Genomic DNA, 20,808 nt, shown 5'->3' on the forward strand with positions numbered 1-20,808 from the left:
AGAAGTTGTGTTCTCACTGTGGTCAACCAGATTCCCCCTGGGAAACCCCAAAGCAGTAACTGAGCACAGCAGTCACTCTCCCCTCCTGCAGTTTCCAGCAACTAGTATTCAGAGACATACTAATTCCAACAGCGGAGGCAGAATGTAGCGGAATCCTCCACTCATTTGTCTTAATTCTCTTTTAAAGCCCTCTGTGTAGGTGGTCGTCACTACTGCTTGTGGTAGAGTGTTGTAAGCCTCTTGCCAAAGTCCTCACCAACACAGGCAGGGTCGCTGGTGCTGCACAGTCCAAACAGACAGTCTTGGTCTAAAGGTTATCCAGAAACAACATCAGGAAGCAGTCCAAGGTCAATATCACAGGGGGTTCTTCTAGCAACCACATGGGCCACATTCACACTGTGTATTTTAAGCCCTACGATACCACTTTAAACAGTTATGGCTTCCCTCAAAGAATCGTGGGAGCTGTAGCTTCTCAAGAGTGCTAAGTTATTAGGAGACCCAGTATTCCCCTCACAGAGCTTCAACTTCCAAAGTTCCCTGTGAAGAGGGATTGATTGTTAAACCACTCTGAATTATAGCTGTCTGAGGGTGAATAGGGGTCTTCTAGCAACTATCAGCACCCTCATCAAACTTGCAGATGACACCAACTGGGAGGGGTAGCCATTGTCACTAAAGACAGAATCAGAATTCAACAGATTGGAGAGGTTCTACATATAGGCAGGAAGAACCAGATGCACAAATATAAAATAGGGGACACCTTGCTTGCCAGTAGTACATATGAAAAGGGGTCTTAGTAGACCACAAACTTAACATGGGTCAACAGTATGATGCAGCAGCCAAAAAAATAAAACAAAAGCTATTCTAGGCTGCATCAAGAGAACTATGGTGTCCAGATCAAGGAATGTAATAGTCCTTCTCTATTCTGCCATCGTCAGACCACACCGAGAGTACCATGTCCAGTTCTGGGCACCAACATTTAAGAAAGATGTTGACAAGTTGTAACGTGTGCAAGTTGGCAAGTTGTAACGTGATCTAACTCTAGTTAGATCAGCAGGGCACCAGTTCCAAAGCGTGAGCAGCTACTGTTTGTAGAGCTACATCAGTGACATTGGAAGAAGCAATGAAGTCATTACTTGGTATTCTCAAACAAATTACAGAAGAAAAATGAATGCAACCAACATTTTGCTTGAAACATGAGAAGAAGTTCCACATGTCCACAACTGAAGAACTTGAAGATGTCATCAGAGATATTTGATGAGGGAGAAAACCTCTCCAAATGCCTCATTCCCTGAACACCGAAAACTGATACTTTAGTATTGTTGTTTTTCCAGTGCTCATAACTTTATTTCAGTGGCATGTATGTCTACGCTTGAACCAAGCCAAATCATTATGAATGCTCAGTAAACATCATGTTCAGTGGTAGAGCAACAGCTTTGCATGCAGAAGATGCTGGGTTCAGCAGTAAATGGTCTGATACTGAAAAAAGCAGCTTCCCACATTCCTTTCTCCTATTTAATTCATCCTATTCTTCAGAACCACAGAATTGTTATGTTGAGGGGGAGGACATAACTTGGTGGCAGAGCACATGATTCCCAGCATCTCCAAGTAGGGCTAGGAGAAAGCCCTCTCTGAAACCCTTGGGAGTCTTTGCCAGTCAGTGCAGACTGTACAGAGCTACATGGATCGATGGTCTCACTCAGCATAAGGCTGTTTCCTATGTTCCTAAGTATCGCTATGTTGGAGACGAGAGAAAGGGTGTAAGGATGGCAGATTGAGAATATATTGTCCATCATATTTCTACTTTTATTCATATTTTGGGATGAGGGGCAATGAAACAACAAAATATAAAACTTTAAAAATAGGCAAATAAATAAAATCACTTCATGCGCTTAAAAGGAATCTAGCCTCCTGTGAAAGAGCATCTCCCTGTGCATCAGTGTCCTGAGTTAGCACTTCATTCCCACAATGCCTTGCAGCATATCTACTGTTAGCGGAATATGACAGTCTGTTGATTGATGACAGTCTGTTCATTGGTAACGCTGGCGTCCTCACAGGTCCTGGTCTCCTTCTTCAAGCAGTGAAACTTGAGAGACTTGGGAGATTCAATCATGACAACAGAAGATTCCTTCACAGTCTTGGGGCTGGTCCTTTCACTCTCTCCCACAGTGACCTGAAAGGGATAAAATCACAAGGCCAACAAGCCATTTGATGCCCTATGCTACTAGGATAGGGGAGGAATTTGATTCAGTTTCCATTTAAAAGAAACAACTTAATTTGCACTTTCCAAAGCAATAAAAGTATCAAATGGCACTCATCTCTTGACATTCACATTTCTCTGAATTTCGCAATGCAGTTATCCAGCCAAGTTGTGTGCCTAAAAATGCATACATTTGGTGACGACAACAGACAAAATTGCATTCTATTAAGGGAAACTGTTTTTAAAATGGTGTGTGTGTCAGGCAAAATTACTTACAAAAGTGTATATAATAAACCTGCACTCCATAGCTGATGAATTTTCATGAGGGTTTGTTTTGGTTTTTTTTAATGCAAACTGATGTGAACATGAGTGGCTGGGTCCTTCTCAGGATTTTTTCACCCCAGAACAAGCAACACATGATTCCAAGGGGGTTGACTACAAACACACTGGTGGCAGGAAATAAGGAAAGAAAAAGAAAAGACTGAGCACTGTCATCTTTTCACTGACCCAATACCAGACAGTGCAAATTGAGTGATGAGCTGTTGACCAGGGGATTTCCAATAACATTTCTGGTTTTGACCAATAAAAGCAAAAGTTAGAGAGCTGATCAGGAAACTATTTTGAGCTGCAACATCGGGTAGGAGTGGGGAGATCCACACTGTCAGTATTTTGAAGCTGGGATTCAAGTTAATATCTGGTGAGGTGCTTCATGGAAAGCATTGTTGTGTAGTGCAATAAATCCACTTTGCCATCCAACAGTGGAGGTAGAACATAACTATCCTGGCAAGTAGCCATTTAAGTACCTGACTTGGTACAGCTAAGGAAGTATTTAAGAGAAACATGATCCTCAAAAGCAGGGTGGCCTGCGCAGAGGCTACAGTGCCTAGATGAACAGCCACCATGCCGTTGAATCTTTGGCTGTATACAAACTAAGCCATTTCCTCCACAAAAATGTTGTTTCTCTCAATCATTCCTGCTCAACATGCTGCTGCTCTCAACCTAGATTGATTCTATGTGAGGGTGCCATATTTCAAAAAGAGAAAATCCGGACACAAAAGTTGTTGAGCTTGCCAAAGAAGCTTGCCAAGCCAGTTCCTTTGACACGGTAATGGCTTTGGCTGGCTAGTTAAGTACCACAATTTAGCCTATCCAAATAAGTTGCTCTGTGCTACAGAACAAACAGGTGGGCCTTTCTCACACCCTCCTGTCACGTAGCTGGTAGTTAGAAGAACAAAGGCTAGAGATGGTGGAGTGTGAGAGAGCTAGAAGGTGAAGGACACATAAGCATCTCTTGCTCTGTGCCAAAATCTGTTGCAGTATTAATGCTGTGAGCCCCTTCATCCTATGCTCAGGTTGCATACATGTGTAAATAAAACTATATATCCTTAAGATACCACAGTCTCCTCTAAACCTTCATTCCAAGGAAACTGGGCCCTAGTAAATGTGTGTGGACTATGCGGAAAAAGCAAGTACTCCATGTTGTGTGTACCCGGCCTTAGTTTTCTTTTGCGGCTGCACCACTTTCCAAGTGACAGTCCCACCATCTAAACAGGCTATTATTAACATGCTATTATTCCATCTATTTGTTGCTTTCCACAAAACAGCTTCAAAGTGACACACAGTAGATACAGAGGCTCCTACCTTTACTTTTGCTTTCACGTCATTGATGTCCACACGCTCCACCTTTATGCCCCAGTCACCTGTGGTGTTGTTCAGTGTGGTCTGTTAAAAAAAATGTGAGGGAAATATAGTAGTCAGCCATCAGCCATTATACATACTGTATAGCAATTACATGAGCCATGAAACTCAACAGAACAAATGAACAGGACTTAAGTCACACACTAGATATTTTGGTTTTTCTGCAATTAAAGTGGATTAAGGCACCCTGGCACTACAGATCCATTTTAAGAACTGTAATATTGCAGTTAGGAAAGTGGCGTCTAAGTGCACTAAAATGTATGAGATAAATGACTGACTAATGGGAAGACATAACCACCATGCAAGTAAATCAGGGTGAAAGCTCATGGTCGTATAACCTCACAGCTGAAACAAACAAACAAACAAGCCCTAGAGCAAATTGCTCAGTAAAGATCAGACATAGTCTAACCATGGTATAAGCTTTGTTCAAGTGTTACTTGAAAAAAAATGACATTCAAATCAAGAGTTCTTATAGGCCAAAGTGTGTGTGTGTGTGTGTGTGTGGTATGATTTTGTAATGTATATTAATGTGCAGGGACAGGGACGGTCCCTTTTAGTGGATTTGGATGATCTGAGTTCTATCTGTGTTCATACCTCCTTTATAGAGTTCTTAATTCTGTTACCCCCACACCGTGAAATGGAAAAATGAGCAAATTTTAGAAATCTGTTCAGATGTTTATTTGATGTAGTTACCCGAGTAAATCCCTTAATGAAGGTATTTATCACATGCCTGTCCAGAAAGTTAACATTACTTCAAAATTTATTTGCTGTAACTAGATTTTGTTTTCCTTTCTATGTAGCTTATACTAAAATGTATCTTGTTTTCCTGCATGTTAATAAAATAATATATTTAAAATAAAATATTTTAAAACACAGAGACTTACTTCTGAGTAGACATGCATACAATTGCTCTGTAAGCTTACTATACTGTATAGTGAGTTCTTAATGAGTACCTGCACAGCAGCCTCTGCACAGCAAGAAACATGCTTTAAGCCTCTTTGCAAAGTTTTCAGATTTTGCATTTGCTGGGACTCTTTAACATCCCCCTCCACTTATTTTGTAGGAGTATTTGTGGGAAATAACTTCTAGGAAACACCTGATTGCAGATGAATGCACTACAAGAAAAATGAATCCTGCTTGCTAGCAAAGGGCAAAGGGCAAACTACAAGGACTTCTAGAAAATAAGTCAGAAGTAGGAAAAGTGCGCTAAAGGGGGAAGGAAAACCGAAGCTCTTTAGGACCCCAGGGATTTCTGTTGCCTGGTGTCCAAACAACTCACTTATCAATCACAGCTCTGACTTCAATCACTGGCTAGAAACACTGATAGGCAGGAGCAGCCAGGATAGCTCAGTTCACAGCAATACTTAGAAGGGGGCCTGCACATTTTGCTTTATAACTTTCTTTCTAGAAGGCTAGAGACTTTTTTAAAAAGATGAAAAGCTCAGAGTCTGAGGCACCTGCCTTGCGGGGGGTGGGGTGCTCCAATGAAAGCCTTGGCGGGCACCAGGTTGGGAACCGCAGCTTAGCCATACCTGTATAGTATGTGCAATTTGTTCCCGGTTGGAGATGATTTCAGATAAGTTCTTAGTCCCCAAAACATTCTTGAAAGTGGTTTCAGCCAAGAGCTGAGTGGCCGTGACTGCTTCAGTGGCATTTGTGACAGCAAGGATGGGATTCTGCACTCGGAAGTAAATCACACCATCCGCATCCACAGTCATTGGATCTTTGGTAAAAATCTAAGGGAGAAGCAGCAGTGAGGTAAGGAAAAATGGAAAAAACTCCAACATATAAGAATGATAAAGAGATGTAAAGTGTTTTGGTTTTTTTTAATTGAAAATATTTTGTGTAAGCAAGATATAGTGAAAAAGGAAATAAAAATGCATTAAAAATACAAAATCCCCCACTACAATTATATACATACTTGTCTAATACAAAGGGATATAAATGATATTATTATTCTAATTCATATAGATCTATTTATAACCTATATTTTTTATAAATGCTTTCCAAATACGGTATATTTATTCATACATCCATTCACATGTTGCAAGAGTTGTCATGTTTTGTATCCATTGATTAAAGGGAGCCATAGATTCATATTTCCAGTGGATCAATACCAGTCTTTTAGCCACAGCGAGGGCACGGAGAACCATTTACAATCACTAGTTGTCAAATTGCATGTATACAATTAATAAAATACCATGAAGTAAATAATATTCTATTCTAACAATGCTAGCTTCCCCCTCTAAGAAGTAATATTGATATAATCTAGTACTCTCTCCCCAAAACAATTATTATTATTAATTAAACTTATTAGTCACTTTTTTAAACAAATGTAACTCAAAGCAACTCACAGCAACATATACACTAAGACCAGCATAAAACAGAGCAAAGAAAAATCTAAAAGACAACCACATTTTTTAAAGGCAGCATTAAAACCTCCCACTCACTCAAAGAGGCCACAAAGAATTAGAAGCCAATGGCTTGGTGGAAAAGAAATGCTTTTCTCCAGCACCTAAAAATACGTAATGATGGTATGTTCCAGAGCTCCTGAAGAAGGGCCTCAGATGACAACTGCAGGGCCCAGGTTGCAGGACCTGAACACAAAAGCAGCTCTCTTCACGTGATTCACAGGAACTGGTATGCAAATACATATACTGCCTCTGATAACCTTATCCCCCATGATTGTGTCTAATTGTCTTTTAAAGCCATCCAAGTTGATGGCTGTTACTTCCTCTTGGGGGAGTCAATTCCATAGTCTCACTATGTGCTGTGTGAAGAAGTTTATCCTGACTCTTTCAACATTCAACCTCACCGGACATCCCTAAGTTCTAGCATCATGAGAAAGGGAGAAAACATTGGTTGGGGCTGTCAAGTAGGAGTTGTACCGTACTTTTCTGTGTATAAGACTATGGTTTTTTTACTGAAAATTTATGTTTAAAATAGGGGGTAGTCTTATACATGGATAGTGCCTAAGGGTGACGTTGGACTGGTTGATGCCGTGAGCCAGAGATGGTATTCAGCGTGTTAGTGGTCTCTGTGGCAAGGCGTGGTGTTGATTGGGTGTTGCTGCGGCAACTGGGAGGGCAATAGGCTGCTTCTGCCAGTGGGGGGACAGACATTAGGAGGCTGTTGCAACACGCGTGGGTGTTAGTGTCGGCCAGGTGGGTGAGTTATTTTTGGCAATCCCCCCCTTTAAAAAGCTCAACAACTCTGTGCAATCCTCCACAAAAAAGTTCAACAACTCTGGACAATCTCCTCACATTTGTAGTCCCCCAAAATAGGGGGCGTCTTATACATGGGAGGTGTTATACATGGAAAAGTACGGTATATCCAGCAGATCGAACTAGTTCACATGAAGAGCCTCTTTAAACCTCACTATCAAATAGTTCAATGTATCCCATTTCTTCTAGGACTTTTGTCCAGTTAAGGCCCAGTTAAAGCAGGGGTGAGGAAACTGTGGATTCCAGCTCCCATCAGGAGAAGAAGGGAATAAGCCTGGGAAGCGGACTACTTACTTCCTGGAATGGTATAGTAAATGACTTTGTCCTCATGTCCACTCTGATAAGGGTGTCTGTGCAAGGCAAAAGGAAATGGATGCCTGCATGAACAGAAATGACAACCGTTCAACTCACAAGAGGTTGTATCACAGCAGTAAGGAAACCCTTTTCAGCCCGAGGGCCATGTTCCCTTGTAGGCAACTTTCAGGGGGCTGCATGCCAGCGGAAGTTGGGGCTGCCACCCTCTGGAGAGGCTATAAACAAGATGGCAGGCCGACTGAAGTTGGCTCGAATAGACCAGCCTCCACTGCCTTCATTTCATTTTCATTTAAAAACTGGGGCACTCCCAGGTCACTTGTTTACTGAGCATTGTTCCACCAGGAGTTTAAACAACATTGACTCTTTAGTTCCCAGGCTCTGGTGCCACCTACTGTTGATCTCTCTCTTTTCCATCCTACGATAATGGCACCAATCACCACTGGGTGCAGGTTCGAGTTGATAGCCCTACTGATTGAGGCCAAATGAGTGACTCTTGTACAAGAAGTACCAGCCCAAAGTTCCTTTGGCAGACTCATGGTCACATCCACACCATACACCTAGGGACACTCTCTTGCCGCTGTAAGGATCATGGCTCCACCCACCCACCAATAATCCTGGCAACTGTAGTTTGTTAAGGATGCTGAAAGCTGCTAGGAGATTTGTAACATTCTACAGTTCCCAGGATTCTCTGGGGGGAGCCATGATTCTTAAAGCAGCGATTTGAATATATGACCTAACCACAGTCAGGGGTAAGAATGAACAATCGGAACAAGCCTTCAGGACATTCCCATGAAACTGATCAGCATTAACGTTCTGTCACATGTTGGAACTATATTATGAAACCCTCACCTGGCCCTTTTGCACCTCCTTTTTGTATGCGCCCCAGTCTTACAACGATAGCTTGCTCGTATTCATAGACAACCTGTTATAGGAAAGGGGTCGGGAGTCACAGGTTGATTTCCATCTTGTACATTTCAGTCTATTTTTGTGGGGCTTTTGCAACTTTTACGAAATGGGGAGGAGGAGAACCATGTGCACCATGTAGAGGTCCTTGGAAGATAAAGGCGGTATATAAATGAAATAAATAAATAAATAGGAGAAAGTTGCAGCAATACAGGCATTTTAGGGATCCTCCAGATGTCCTTTTGTATTGTGAATTCAGTGAGACTGTCCTTGAGGTTGGTCCAAAAGCTTCAGTTGGTGCCAAACACAGTGGCTCAACTGCTCACTGAGACAGGATATTAGCAACACATTACCCCACTGTTGAAAGGATTGCACTGGCTACCAATTAGCTAGTGGGCTGTGTTCAGGGTGCTGGTTTTCCTGTATAAAGCCCTATATAAGCTTGGGGCCAGGATACATAAAATATTGCTCCACTCCTTATATATTCAGTTGGTGACTGAGTTATGCAGGTGAGGGCCTCTTGGAGATGCCACCTCATCAGAAGGTCCATCCTGCACAATATTGGAAATGGGCCTTTAGTGTTGTAGCACCTGCCGTTAGGAATGCCCTCCCCTTGAATATTTGACAGGTGCTGTCTCTGTCTTTTTGGCAGCTACAGAAGTCCTTCTTTCAAAAAGCCTTTTAATTTGAGATCTTTCCTAATTTGCTATCTAGAAGCATATAAAAAATGCTGTGAAAATGCTTTTTTAAAAATGTTTTGAAAAATATATTGAATTTGCCATAGCTCACCATCGCTGTCTAGTATCACAAATGTATAACGCACTTTACAACACACTTAAAACATTTTATTTGCAGCTGTAATAGCCGAGTCCATGGTCTGCATCTGTACTACATTAGAATTGCCTTTAGTTTTCAAGATTTTTGCTTTGTTTTATCACTTGTTTGCCCCCCTGGGCTCCTTAAGGAAGAGTGACACATAAATTTCATGAATAAATAAATAAAGATTTGTGCTCATCGTGAGATGCTCAGGGTGGCTAGATGCAACCCTGCTTTTAATATTGTGGAAACACTATTTGTGTGGGCTGGTGGGACACTGCTTCATTACTAATCAGTACCATGTTTTGTTAACTTCCTGCTGAAAACTAGGGTTCAAATCCTAATTTGACCATGAAGCTCAGTGGGTGATCCTAAGCCAGTCACTGCCTCTCAGCCTAACCTACCTCACAGGGTTCTGGTTGGGATTAAATGAGGATGGGAGAACCATGTATGCTACCTTGAGCTCCTTGAAGGGGGGAAAATGTCTGTGTTTTTACTGGGTCTTTTGGGGAAATGTTTCATAAGGTCAAAGGGGTACATTTGGTATGTGCTGTTACCTAGTAGCAGTATAAAATATTTGTAGTTTTTATTTAAAAGGTACTTTCCCGGCAAATGTTACTCTATGCAGGCAGTAAGAAAATTCTCACACATGCTCAGTATGAACGAGCTTGGTCTTGCAACAGCATATACTTCTGAAAATGGAAAGCTGAGTCATATTCATATCAGTGCAATAAATACATATAAATAAATAACCCCACTTTTGCTGAACTACAGCCCCTTAAGACAACAATAATGCAGTTGCACTGGGGAGGCATTGCAAACAACTTTTCATTTATTACTTTGTTTTTACCCTATCCGTCTCCTTGACGGGACTCAATGTGACTTATAGATAAAAACAGATAACTAAAATAACTAAGAATAAATCCACCACTAACACCCTGCCCTGCCACCTCTGCCGCCGGAATCAGCACTAATTTCTGGCAATATCTCATGACACATGAGAGATCTTCACCAGCAGCAGAGGCAGAGCAGCGGAACTTTCAGTGAAGATGGGTGGCCTGGCCAGGGGCGGCAGGCAGTGCACACAATGGGGTGAAATGGGATTTGCAGCCCTTGTGTCAAGGGCAAGTTGCAGAATACAACTATGATAAAACACCAGATGGGCACATATATTTTCATTGTATGAGTTTGAATCTCTTCCACAAAACCGGAGTGGGGAGAGTCACTTTTAAATCCGGGTGCTCAGCTGTATGTGAGCATTCAATTTAAGTAAGGAATGCATCTATTCTCCTTTTGGGGAATGTTATTAGCAGGAACATTCTTACCTCTATGCACAGCCAGATGGATATGGGAAAAGTCAAGAGCGCGAAGATGAATGAAAGGATAACTAGGAGCCACTCGAATGGCTGGAGGTCTTGGCCAGGCTTTTCTGGAGGGGCTGAAAAGGACATATACATTTGGAAGTAAATATAATTCAATTATTTTTCTCTTTCATTCTCTCCCTCTCTCTTCCATATCTGGCAGGGAGGGAAATTCTGTGCTCCCCATAAATTAATTGCACCTGTGTGTTTTATATACCGTACATTTACTTAATACAATGTATGTTTATGAGGCTGCCTGTTTGTTGTGCATTTGTGCTATCACAACCAAATTCTGCATGATGGCTCACGGAGCAGGTTTTTGTCTATGTTTGGAAACCATTGGATGCCACTTTGAATCAAGACGGCTGGCTGAGCCTTTCAAAGCCGTGCTGGTTTTAACCCTTGATTTAAAAACTGTACTGATTTCAAAAGTTCTCTGGAAAGATTGATGGCTAAACCACTTGGACAATTGTGGCTCTGGAAGCGGTAAAGGGCCCTTCTGACAAGTCTCAGCACCCTAAAAAAAGTTCACTTCCTAGGATTTGGGGGAGGAGGCCCACTGTTTAAAGTGGTACAGTACTGTTTTAAATGTACAGTGAAACTAACACCCAGCAAATCTACCAGTCAAATTAATTTATTGCTGCTGAAATTTTGCTGTACTCAGAGCACACCATCAATCCATCCTTCATCCAGTCAGCTAGTTACTCAAAACATTACCAGCAAATCCAGTATCTGCCAGCGCTGTGGAGTGGGATTTCACTTCCTCAAAGCAGCTGCTATCCCTAGCCTATAAACTCCACTCTTATATGCCAGGGGTGGCCAGCTCCCATGAAGCTGCAATCCACTTTCCAAATTAAAATCTGGCAGTGATCTACTCCTGTTTTTTAGGGGTTCAGGTCAAAGTTGATCACAAGCTATTTGTTGGTCATGCCTGCCTTACAGCATTCAAATAAGGCCCAGGCACGTCCAAAGTCCGTTTCGGGGGCCTAATCCGGCCCGCCGGTTGGTTTAATCCAGCCCCCGTGGCAGTTTATTTCATGAGGTAAAATCCTAAGAAAACCTCAACAACTTCAATCCTAAAAGAAGCTCAACAACTCCAATCCTTAAAAAAGCTGAAAAACTTCAATCCTAGAAAAGGTCAACAACTTTGGTTGGCCCTTCGGTAAGCCCCCACAGCCCTTCACGTCATCAAATCTGGTTCTCTTTGAAAAAATTTGGACACCACTGTAAGCGGTCTCAAACTATTCTGAAAAGACTTCTTCAGGAACTTTCTTTATGTATGCAACAACAGCAGCAAGAATACTGATTGCAAAGTATTGGAAGACACAAGATTTACCCACACTGGAAGAGTGGCAGATGAAGGTGATCGAGTATATGGAATTGGCAGAAATGACTGGCAGAATCCGAGACCAGGGAGAAGAGTTGGTGGAAGAAGACTGGAAGAAATTTAAAGACTATTTGCAGAAATACTGTAAAATTAATGAATGCTAAAATGATGTTGGATTGAAAATAAGTGGTATTGGTATTAAGATTAACAAGAATATGCAAACATGGATTGACAATGAATGGAAATACATAGTTATAATAGGTTAAGATATAGAGTAAAGATGGTTGAAAGAGGGTAAGGATTTGCTGAAATGTCTTTGTGAATGGGAATACTGTACAAAAAGGGGAGGTGAGAGGAGGTCAAGGAAATAAGTAAATGAGTCCAAAGATAATGAAAAATGGATATATATTTTTTCTTTTTAAACTTCTTTTTCAGCTGCCTGCTTTTTTTGTATTTTGTACCCTTTTTATTCTTTTTTCTATGTGTGCTTTTTTTAGTTTGTTAATTGTTAAAATTTTAGTTTGTTAATTGCTGTTACAATTTTCTCGATTTTGTAAACTTATGTTTTCTTTTTTGTAAAATTTGAATAAATATCTTATATATATATAAAAAAAGACTTCTTCAGGCTGCTGCCATTCCCTGAGGACAGCAAAATAAATTCCTTTCCTGAGGGCTGTAATAACTTAGTGATTAGGGGTACACTTTGCACATCTTCAGAAACCCTTATTCTTCCCTCTGTTTCACCCTGGATGGAGTCAGAGCAGGTCCCAAGCCTCAGCCATAGATCCCCATGGAACACCGCCCCACCCCCCGCCCTTGCACTCTTTAACTTGTGTTTCAAAAATTATCATTGAGTATCCCACAGACAAAAATAAATAAGACAGAGCTGCCTTCAGGATATGATTACGTGCTCCTGAGACCAGGAAACTATGCTTAAAGGGTAACCTGGTTTTATAGTTAACACGTGGCGCCGCAAGTAGCAAGAACAGGAAGAACAAGTGAGGATGGGGGTTCCTCTCGCTTGGGGAAGGCAGAAAACCTCAAGGAGAAGCCCACTTTCACAACAACGTTCCTTTCTCCTTAACGGCGAGGCCCCTTTTGGTCGTGATGAAGCATGGCAAGGCTCAGAGGCACGCTAGGCTTTATTAGCGTGCGTTGAGGAAGGGCGGGAGGTTCTAGCCCTGCCTGGGTTTTTAAGCAGAGGAGCTTTTCACGGACTGCTCGCCCCCTTCCCCAGATCTTTACACACGCAAGCCCGGCCCGCCTGCCCCAAACTGCAAATCCTCCAGTCGCTCACGTGGAGGAGCATCGACGACTTCCGTCTTTTCGGAGACATCCTTCTCTCCCTCTGTCATGAGGGCTACCGACTTGACCAGCTCCGCACGCACTAACCGACCCAACAAGATTCCTGCACAGCCCGGCTCGATTCGAGGACGGGGCGCCAGCGGTTGCTCCAGCAACGCTCGATCCGTCAGTTACTCGCCCAGGTCCTAGTGAGCAGGCTCCGAGGCCTCGGCTGCTTCATTCTGCCCGCACACGGATTTCTTTAAGCAAAGCAGTCTGATATATATCCATTTACCAGGACCGTGGCCCGTGGTATCATTAGGTCCACCAGGCCTCAGAAGGGTGCAGAACGGACTGACCTTTGAAGGGCACAGTTTTACACAGATTACTTAGCCTTGCAATTTAAAATAAATTTAATAGTTTCATGTTTTGTGCTTTTCGGTTTTTTTCTGTCAGACATCTTTTTTTCTTTTTTTAACCGGTTAGAAAGTTGGTGGTGGTGTGTGCATGCAAGTAGTTAGCCTTTCCCTAGAGCACAAAACAGCCCTGCAACCACTGGCTATATGCCTGAGACTTTTCTAATCCCTGGATTCAGCAAATGTTGAAATCTAAGCAAGGTTTCATATACCTGGAATAGCTATTCTAGCTTCATGGTGAGGTAATGGCCTAATTATGTGCCCTTAAGGTAACAGAATTAGGGATGTGGGTGGCACTGGGACGCGGGTAGCACTGTGGGTTAAACCACAGAGCCTAGGACTTTCCCATCAGAAGGTTGGTGGTTCGAATCCCCATGGCGGGGTGAACTCCTGTTGCTCAGTCCCAGCTCCTGCCAACCTAGCAGTTCGAAAACATGTCAAAGTGCAAGTAGATAAATAGGTTTACCTCCAGTGGGAAGGTAAAACGGCGTTTCCGTGGTTCGCCTGAAGCGGCTTAGTCATGCTGGCCACATGACCCGGAAGCTGTGCGCCGGCTCCCTCGGCCAATAAAGTGAGATGAGCGCCGCAACCCCAGAGTTGACCTAACTGTCAGGGGTCCCTTTACCTTTAAGGTAACAAAGTGGCTCTGTGCCAGAAAACAAATGGGTGGGCCAACCTCCCTCAACTGGCTGGTAGTTAGAAAGACAAAGGCCAGAGTTGACAGTTGAGTGATGGGGGCTGAAAGGTAGAAGCAAGCTGTAGGCTGGGAAGCCGGGTAGTCAGAGCCATGCCTAATTTCTGTAGGAATCCAAGGCTGTGGCTATGGGAGAAGCAAGACTCTTGAGGTGTTAATGCTGTGAACCCCTCAATCGTAGGCTCATGTTGTGTATATGTGTATATGTGTAAATAAACCATATTGCATAAAGACACCACTGTCTCTGTTATCCCTCATTCCAAAGGAAACCAAACCCTGGGTAAAAGCCCCAGAACTCCAGGAATCTCACACTGTTTTGGCATACATCTACAGCAAACTTAAAAAGCAACCATCTGTGTCTTGCCAACCTATCTGGAAGAACATTTGATTTGCTTAATTGTATATCTTGTTTATTACATTTCCCCCATACTTTAATTTTCAATATATGAATGGTAATTTCCAGGATATTCAACCAGTTGTCAGAGAGAAAACAGAATTCTTTATTACTGCATATTCCTCAGGCATATGTTTGGTTTGGACTAGTTTACATTCATATGAATAATATTGTTATTCAAGTTATGTTTAATTAATAATGGGGGGGGAGTTATTGTTGTTGTTGTTTAGTCGTCTCTTTGTGACCCCATGGACCAGAGCATGCCAGGCACTCCTGTCTTCCAGTGCCTCCTGCAGCTTGGTTAAACTCATGTTGGTAGCTTTGAGAACACTGTCCAACCATCTTGTCCTCTGTCGTCCCCTTCTCCTCGTGCCTGCAATCTTTCGCAATATCAGGGTCTGAAGGTGCCCTAAGTGGTATTGGGTGATAACCGGGGTGGGGAGAGTCACTTTTAAAAAATGCTTCAATCTGAGTGCTCAGAAAAAAGAAGAAGAAAATATGAGTGCTCAGCTGTGTGTGAGCATTCAATTTAAGTAAGGAATGCATCTATTCTTTTGGGGAATGTTATTTACCAGGAACATTCTTAGCTCTATGCACAGGTAGATGGATAAGGCAAAAGTCAAGAGAATGAAGATGAATGAAAGGATAACTAGGAGCCACTCGAACACCTGGAGGCCTTGGCCAGGCTTCTCTGGAGGGGCTGAAAAGGACATATACATTTGGAAGTAAATATAATTCAATTATTTTTCTCTTTCATTCTCTCTCTTCCATACCCGGCAGGGAGGGAAATTTGTGATTGCTGTCACCATCTGCAGTGATCATGGAGCCCAAGAAAGTAAAGGACAAATGTTGAAAATCTAATGGGGAGCATTTTAACCTCCCACGACATTGTGTAACTGACTTTAAGGAACACAGGAACTTCAAAGTAAGACTGCAACCATTGCCTTATAACTATTGTAAGAACAATCTTGTGAGCTCGAAACACCCCACCATGCAATTCTAAACTCATTTACTCATCAAATAAGTCCAGATAAGTTTAATTCGACTTACTCATTAGTAAGTGTGTAGGATTGCAACATGTTGGTCTCACATCAAAGTTTCATTAAAGTGTGACCCCAAAATTTTGGATCCCCTCCCAACTGATACCAATGTTTTGTGCTCATTTTGTGCTGCAAACCATGTGTTTTGTGCCATCCTCCAATGGCGTACTTGATACTCAACCCAGGGTTATAAATTGACATCCCAAAATCCAATTTTTTATGATCTCCTTCAAACTGATGCCAAAGTTTTGTCCTAGTTTTGTGATGTAAAGTAAGTGGTCTTTCCTGTCCTGCCCCCCCCCCAATCTGCTGTGATCCGCAGAAAATCTTAGCAATACAGTACAAGCTTTTAAATGTTTGTTTAAAAAAGAATTTATTGTACTCTTGTGAAATAAAAAGATACAAATACATATAACAAGGTGGGGGGAAAGGCACAAGGCTTGAATGGCAATTCCTGCATGGATGAGATTGGAAAAGATGGAGGGAGGCAGATAGGGGCTGTTGTTGCTTTTTTGCTATTATTTTTGTTAACATTTATGATTACAAGGATTTGGTTGGTTAAGTTCGGTTGATTGCAGTGTGTGGCTTGTTTGTATGTTTGTGTGGGGGGGTAAGGTTGGGTCAAGTTAACCACACTGATGTGGGTCATTGTCTTGTTGTGCAGCTACGTGATAAAGGGGAACCTTTATTGGAAAAGGTGGGGTGGGGAGATCTATTTTTGTTATTATTTTTGTTAACGTTTATGATTGCAAGGATGTAAACATGTGCTTATAAAGTAAGGGTTCAGGATCTCTCTCCTCGCCCCCCTTGACTATGGAAATATATGAAGGTTTTTAAACAAAACGGGACGGGAAATCTGCGACGATGAGGTTCAAGATAACGTGGATGCTGCTGCAACAATGGAGGAAGGGGAAGGCTGCTCTGAGCTATACATACACCGTTATGTCAAGAGAGAAACACCATTCCCTTACTAGATTTGAATATTAAAAGCCCTTAAGTGCCGGAGCACATAAAACATATAAAAACCTTGCCTCCGAGAAAAATAAAAATAGAAAGCCCGGCCGCGAGCAATCCCCGTCATGTAATTAAAAAAGAATCTGTGCAGCTCTGGTGAGAGCGTCTTACCTCGACGCCATCTTCTTCCCTCCACCCCAACCCCCTCCTTACTATTATTAAGACTGATTGATTGATTGATTGATTGATTGAATTTTATATACCGCCCTATACCCGGAGGTTTCAGATTGATGGGATTAAAGGACGACAAAAGTATTAATGAACTATAAGGAAGCAAATTAAAATTTGGATCGTTGGACAATTTATGATGGAGGAATTAAAAGCAAACCGGCCAGAAAGGAGCAGATTTTTTTGCACAGAGAACTGGAAAGTCTAACGGTGGGGCAAATCTGCTCGAGTGCCTCGGATCACGGGGAGAGGCTGTAATAAGAACTTGAACTGTGAAGGAGAAAGTGGTTACCGCGCCCCGCCCCGCCCCGCCGCCGCCAATTATGGGATGGTTGGAAAATGCACCAAGCGAGATGGTCGACCTTTGAGTTCCTGCTGTAAAAAAGAAAAGAAAAAGACCCCCGTTTAAATGCGACGAGGGACAAGGGAGTTGAGCAGCAAGAAGATTATACACGCAGATGAAAGGAGAGGAATTTTTATTTAATGTTATATAATATTGTTCAATAATTCAGCAGGGACTGATAATCTGATAAGTAACCTCACTCCCTGAAATTGGAAATGTTAATTTAATATATGTGCAGGAATTGATTGATGGATAGCTGTTTGAAAAGGAGTTGTTGTTTTTTAAAATAAAATATAATGTACTGGAAGGTTATTTGTAATGTTTGAAGGCAAACTAGAAATAATTGGGGAATATGATGCAGCACTAAGAACTATTGACATATCCAGGAGGGTGTGCAGGAAGTCAGATTTGGAAAAATGTTAAACTGGTTTTTCTTTGGAAAAATGTTAAATTTCTTTCAGTTGGTGGCCGGTTCGTAAAAAAAAATTGAAAATCAATAAAAAAGATTTGGCAAAAAAAACTAGAACCCTGAAATAATAATAAAAAATGGTCAACAAGAGCATACATACACACATACAATCAGTGTTCTGGAAAATAGCACCAACCATTTGAGGAGCGTCCAATTGATGTGCAATTGCTGACATGCGGGTCCGGCAGAATGGGGGAAGACATGCTCATGTGTGTGTGTGCCACTGGCAAAAGTGGGCAATTGATGCGAGATAAACAAAGGCTGGAGGTGTTAACAGTTGTATATCAAGGTATCGAAGTCACCACAATTTTTTGGTTCGAGGGCAGAGGTGTCTACTTGGCATAAGCAGTGGGTCTCTTTCGCAGATAACAGCCGTTCATGGAATCTTCTGTTTCCGGAGTTGCTGTCTTACGCAGAGGATGGTTGTAGTTCCAGATCCTCTGATGTTGACCTTGCTGGTTTGTGGCCACTGCAGGTGATCTGTACTGAGGCGAAAGGGACTAATTTCAGCAATGTAAAATCCAAGTAGCCCACTAGATTTCTTTGTTCAGAACTCACAGCATGAGCTGTGGTGTAGCGTGGGAGGGGCATGGGGGACATGGCCCCGGGTGCAGAACATGGGGGGCCCCCCGTGAACCAGATAGCCCTCCCCCCCCCATTCTCATGCCCTGCCAGAGGTGGGGGCTGATGGCTGCAGAGGGTGAAGATCTCTGCGTGTCCTGCCATGTGTGTCCTGCATTCCCAGCCGCAACTCCTCCTTCCCTGGGTCAGGAAGGAGGGCAGCTGTGGGGCACCCAGCTGAGGCTCCCCCTTCCCTGGGTCAAGGCTGACCTGGGGGCAGAGAGCAGCTGCGGTGTCCAAACCACCATCCAGGACAGTAGTGCCCCCTAGGTATAGGTAAAGGGACCCCTGACCATTAGGTCCAGTCATGGCTGACTCTGGGGTTGCGGCACATCTTGCTTTACTGGCCGTGGGAGCCTGTGTACAGCTTCCGGGTCATGTGGCCAGCATGATTAAGCTGTTTCTGGCGAACCAGAGCAGCGCATGGAAACGCCGTTCACCTTCCCGCCAGCGCGGCACCTATTTATTTACTTGCACTTTGACGTGCTTTCGAACTGCTAGGTGGGCAGGAGCAGGGACTGAGCAACGGGAGCTCACCCCGTCACCGGGATTCGAACCACCGACCTTCTGATCGGCAAGTTCTAAGCTCTGTGGTTTAACCCACAGTGCCACCTGCGTCCCACAGTGCCCCCTAGCCCTCCCTCAAATCAAATTAAAAGCAGTTAAAAGCCACCTTGAAAATGACACGCAACACAACATTCCTAAAATCTGTGTGTGTGATGGTTATTTGATGCCCACCCCCCGTGGCATATTACCAGACGGGTGGTGCAGGAAATGCACCAGACAGTAGAGCCTACGGAATGGAGGAAGAGTGCCTGTCTTGGGGCCAGAGGGTTGTTGGCCCTTTAAAGGCTTTGAAGTTCTAACAATCTGTGTTGTCCCATCCTTCTTCGGACAGAGCTCATAAGGGCTTGTCCACAGCTCCGTATGAGCCACCTGCACCCGTGTTTTCTAGGCACGGGACAAGGGGACGTGTGGATGAGCCCTGAGATCCCAAAGGTGGTGTAAACATGAGGGCAGGGGAAGTAGTCACTTTAAACAGAATATATTTACAGCTGGGTTATGCAACAAAACGTTGCAGTCTGGAGTGCTGCCCTTCGGGATTTCAACCACTATCCCGCCCCCACTGCCAAGCATTCAACCTTCCATGGCTCCACTCAGTCCTCTTTAGGCTACTTTTTGAATCACTCCCCTCCACCAAGGTGGGTGTTGTTGTTGTTAAATCAAAATCAAAAAACGATAACAACAATTACTCTGTGCTTCTGTAATCCTTGGGCTTACGGTCTTGCAGGCAATGCATTCCTTCCAGGCTTACCTTCTTTCCTGGGCAGGATATTTCAGAGGGTTTGTGCAGCCTGCTGGTGGCATTCCATGTCAGGACCCAAGGCACAAAGGCATGAAACTGCCACCAGTGGACCCAACATGGATGTTGGAAGTTCCAGGGAGGGCTGAGGAGAGACCCAGAGAAGTTACTGTTAGGACAAGAAGCCAGTGTATAGGCAGTGCTCTGGTTCACTAAATGTTGTTAGACTGTCGTCATCACCACCACCTCAAGACAGTGGCTGAAAACAGTGCTTTCCTCCCTAAAAAATATGTTTAGGGGTACCTCATTTTCCTACTCATATTGAAATACTGCCCCCAATGATGCCAAACTTAGATTCACAAAATGTTTAGTGGTATGTGTACACCTGAATATATATTCAGCACTGGCTGAATATATATTTTTCTTTTTCTGTCTCTTCCTTTCCATGTTAAACTAGATTAGAGGGGGCCAGCCTCCCCCCAGAGTTGATGAGCATTCCCATTCAAATGGTGTGTGTGCGCGCGCGCGCGCACGCACTGTGTCATGTGATCAAGTATGTGCCCCCCCCTATATTTCATTCAATTTGGCACCCCTAACTATATATAATACTAACATTTCCTTTAGAGCCTTCATTATTCTCTGCCAAAAACTTGCCTTTCTTTGACCTTTGATAGCTATTTGCCAAAGTTTGTGATTCTGGACCCTAGAGGTAAGTCCGCTAGAAATGTCAACATTCACTTACAGCCAGAAGTTTGTCAGATGCCATCTTGTCAACAAAATAAGCAAAGATCACCACAGCAGATCTCTCTAAACCCTGTACGTGCTGAGGATACAAGAACCTCAAGAACCTCAGCTCAAACGGACGCACATTTCGTTGCTAAGCAATGGCTGTTGGTGACATCAAATGCAGAGCCACCACACCAAGGTTCTACAAGAGTCAGTGTGGCATAGCAGTTAGTGTTGGACTAGGACCCGGGATACTAGGGTACAAGTGTCCAAGGACTCAGTCTTGAGCCAGTCGCTCCCTCTCAGCCCAACCTACCTTGCACGGTTGTTGGGAGGATAAAATGAGAAGAAGGAGAAATAGGTATGTCACTTCGAACTCCTTGGAGGAAAACTGGGATATGAATGTCTTAAACAGATCAATAAACATAACAGCCACGCAGTACTCCTTAAACTGCATTTTGTACCTGATGTTCATCTATGCTTGTTGTACAACTA

At 43.1% G+C, this 20,808-nt stretch overlaps 1 protein-coding gene and 1 long non-coding RNA gene across 2 annotated transcripts; both read right to left on the reverse strand.

The window, feature by feature from the left end:
• Positions 1-1,782: 1,782 nt before the first annotated feature.
• On the reverse strand, positions 1,783-13,497 carry LOC128406502 (stomatin-like). The gene is made up of 7 exons (XM_053373947.1): positions 13,139-13,497; positions 10,479-10,591; positions 8,284-8,356; positions 7,414-7,496; positions 5,428-5,631; positions 3,839-3,919; positions 1,783-2,170 (listed from the first exon to the last, which is right to left on the reverse strand). The coding sequence occupies exons 1-7, from the start codon at positions 13,194-13,196 to the stop codon at positions 1,988-1,990; spliced, it is 795 nt and encodes a 264-aa protein (XP_053229922.1). The 5' UTR covers positions 13,197-13,497; the 3' UTR covers positions 1,783-1,987.
• Positions 13,498-16,864: 3,367 nt separating this feature from the next.
• LOC128406504 (uncharacterized) lies at positions 16,865-20,537 on the reverse strand. Its single transcript, XR_008328514.1, has 3 exons — positions 20,330-20,537; positions 19,600-19,732; positions 16,865-18,148 (listed from the first exon to the last, which is right to left on the reverse strand). It is a non-coding gene; the product is annotated as an uncharacterized LOC128406504 (long non-coding RNA).
• Between the last annotated feature and the right edge of the window lie 271 nt (positions 20,538-20,808).

Source organism: Podarcis raffonei, chromosome Z, assembly GCF_027172205.1.
Source record: "Podarcis raffonei isolate rPodRaf1 chromosome Z, rPodRaf1.pri, whole genome shotgun sequence".
NCBI classification, from domain to species: domain Eukaryota; kingdom Metazoa; phylum Chordata; class Lepidosauria; order Squamata; family Lacertidae; genus Podarcis; species Podarcis raffonei.

Bases quoted from the DNA above. Each gene is read 5' to 3' on its own strand.
- LOC128406502 (XM_053373947.1), bottom strand. From the start codon at position 13,196: ATGACAGAGGGAGAGAAGGATGTCTCCGAAAAGACGGAAGTCGTCGAT. The intron at 10,592-13,138 runs GTGAGCGACTGG...TGTCCTTTTCAG, and splicing joins AGTCGTCGATGCTCCTCCAC to CCCCTCCAGAAAAGCCTGGC. The intron at 8,357-10,478 runs GTAAGAATGTTC...TTCCTATAACAG, and splicing joins CCATCTGGCTGTGCATAGAG to GTTGTCTATGAATACGAGCA.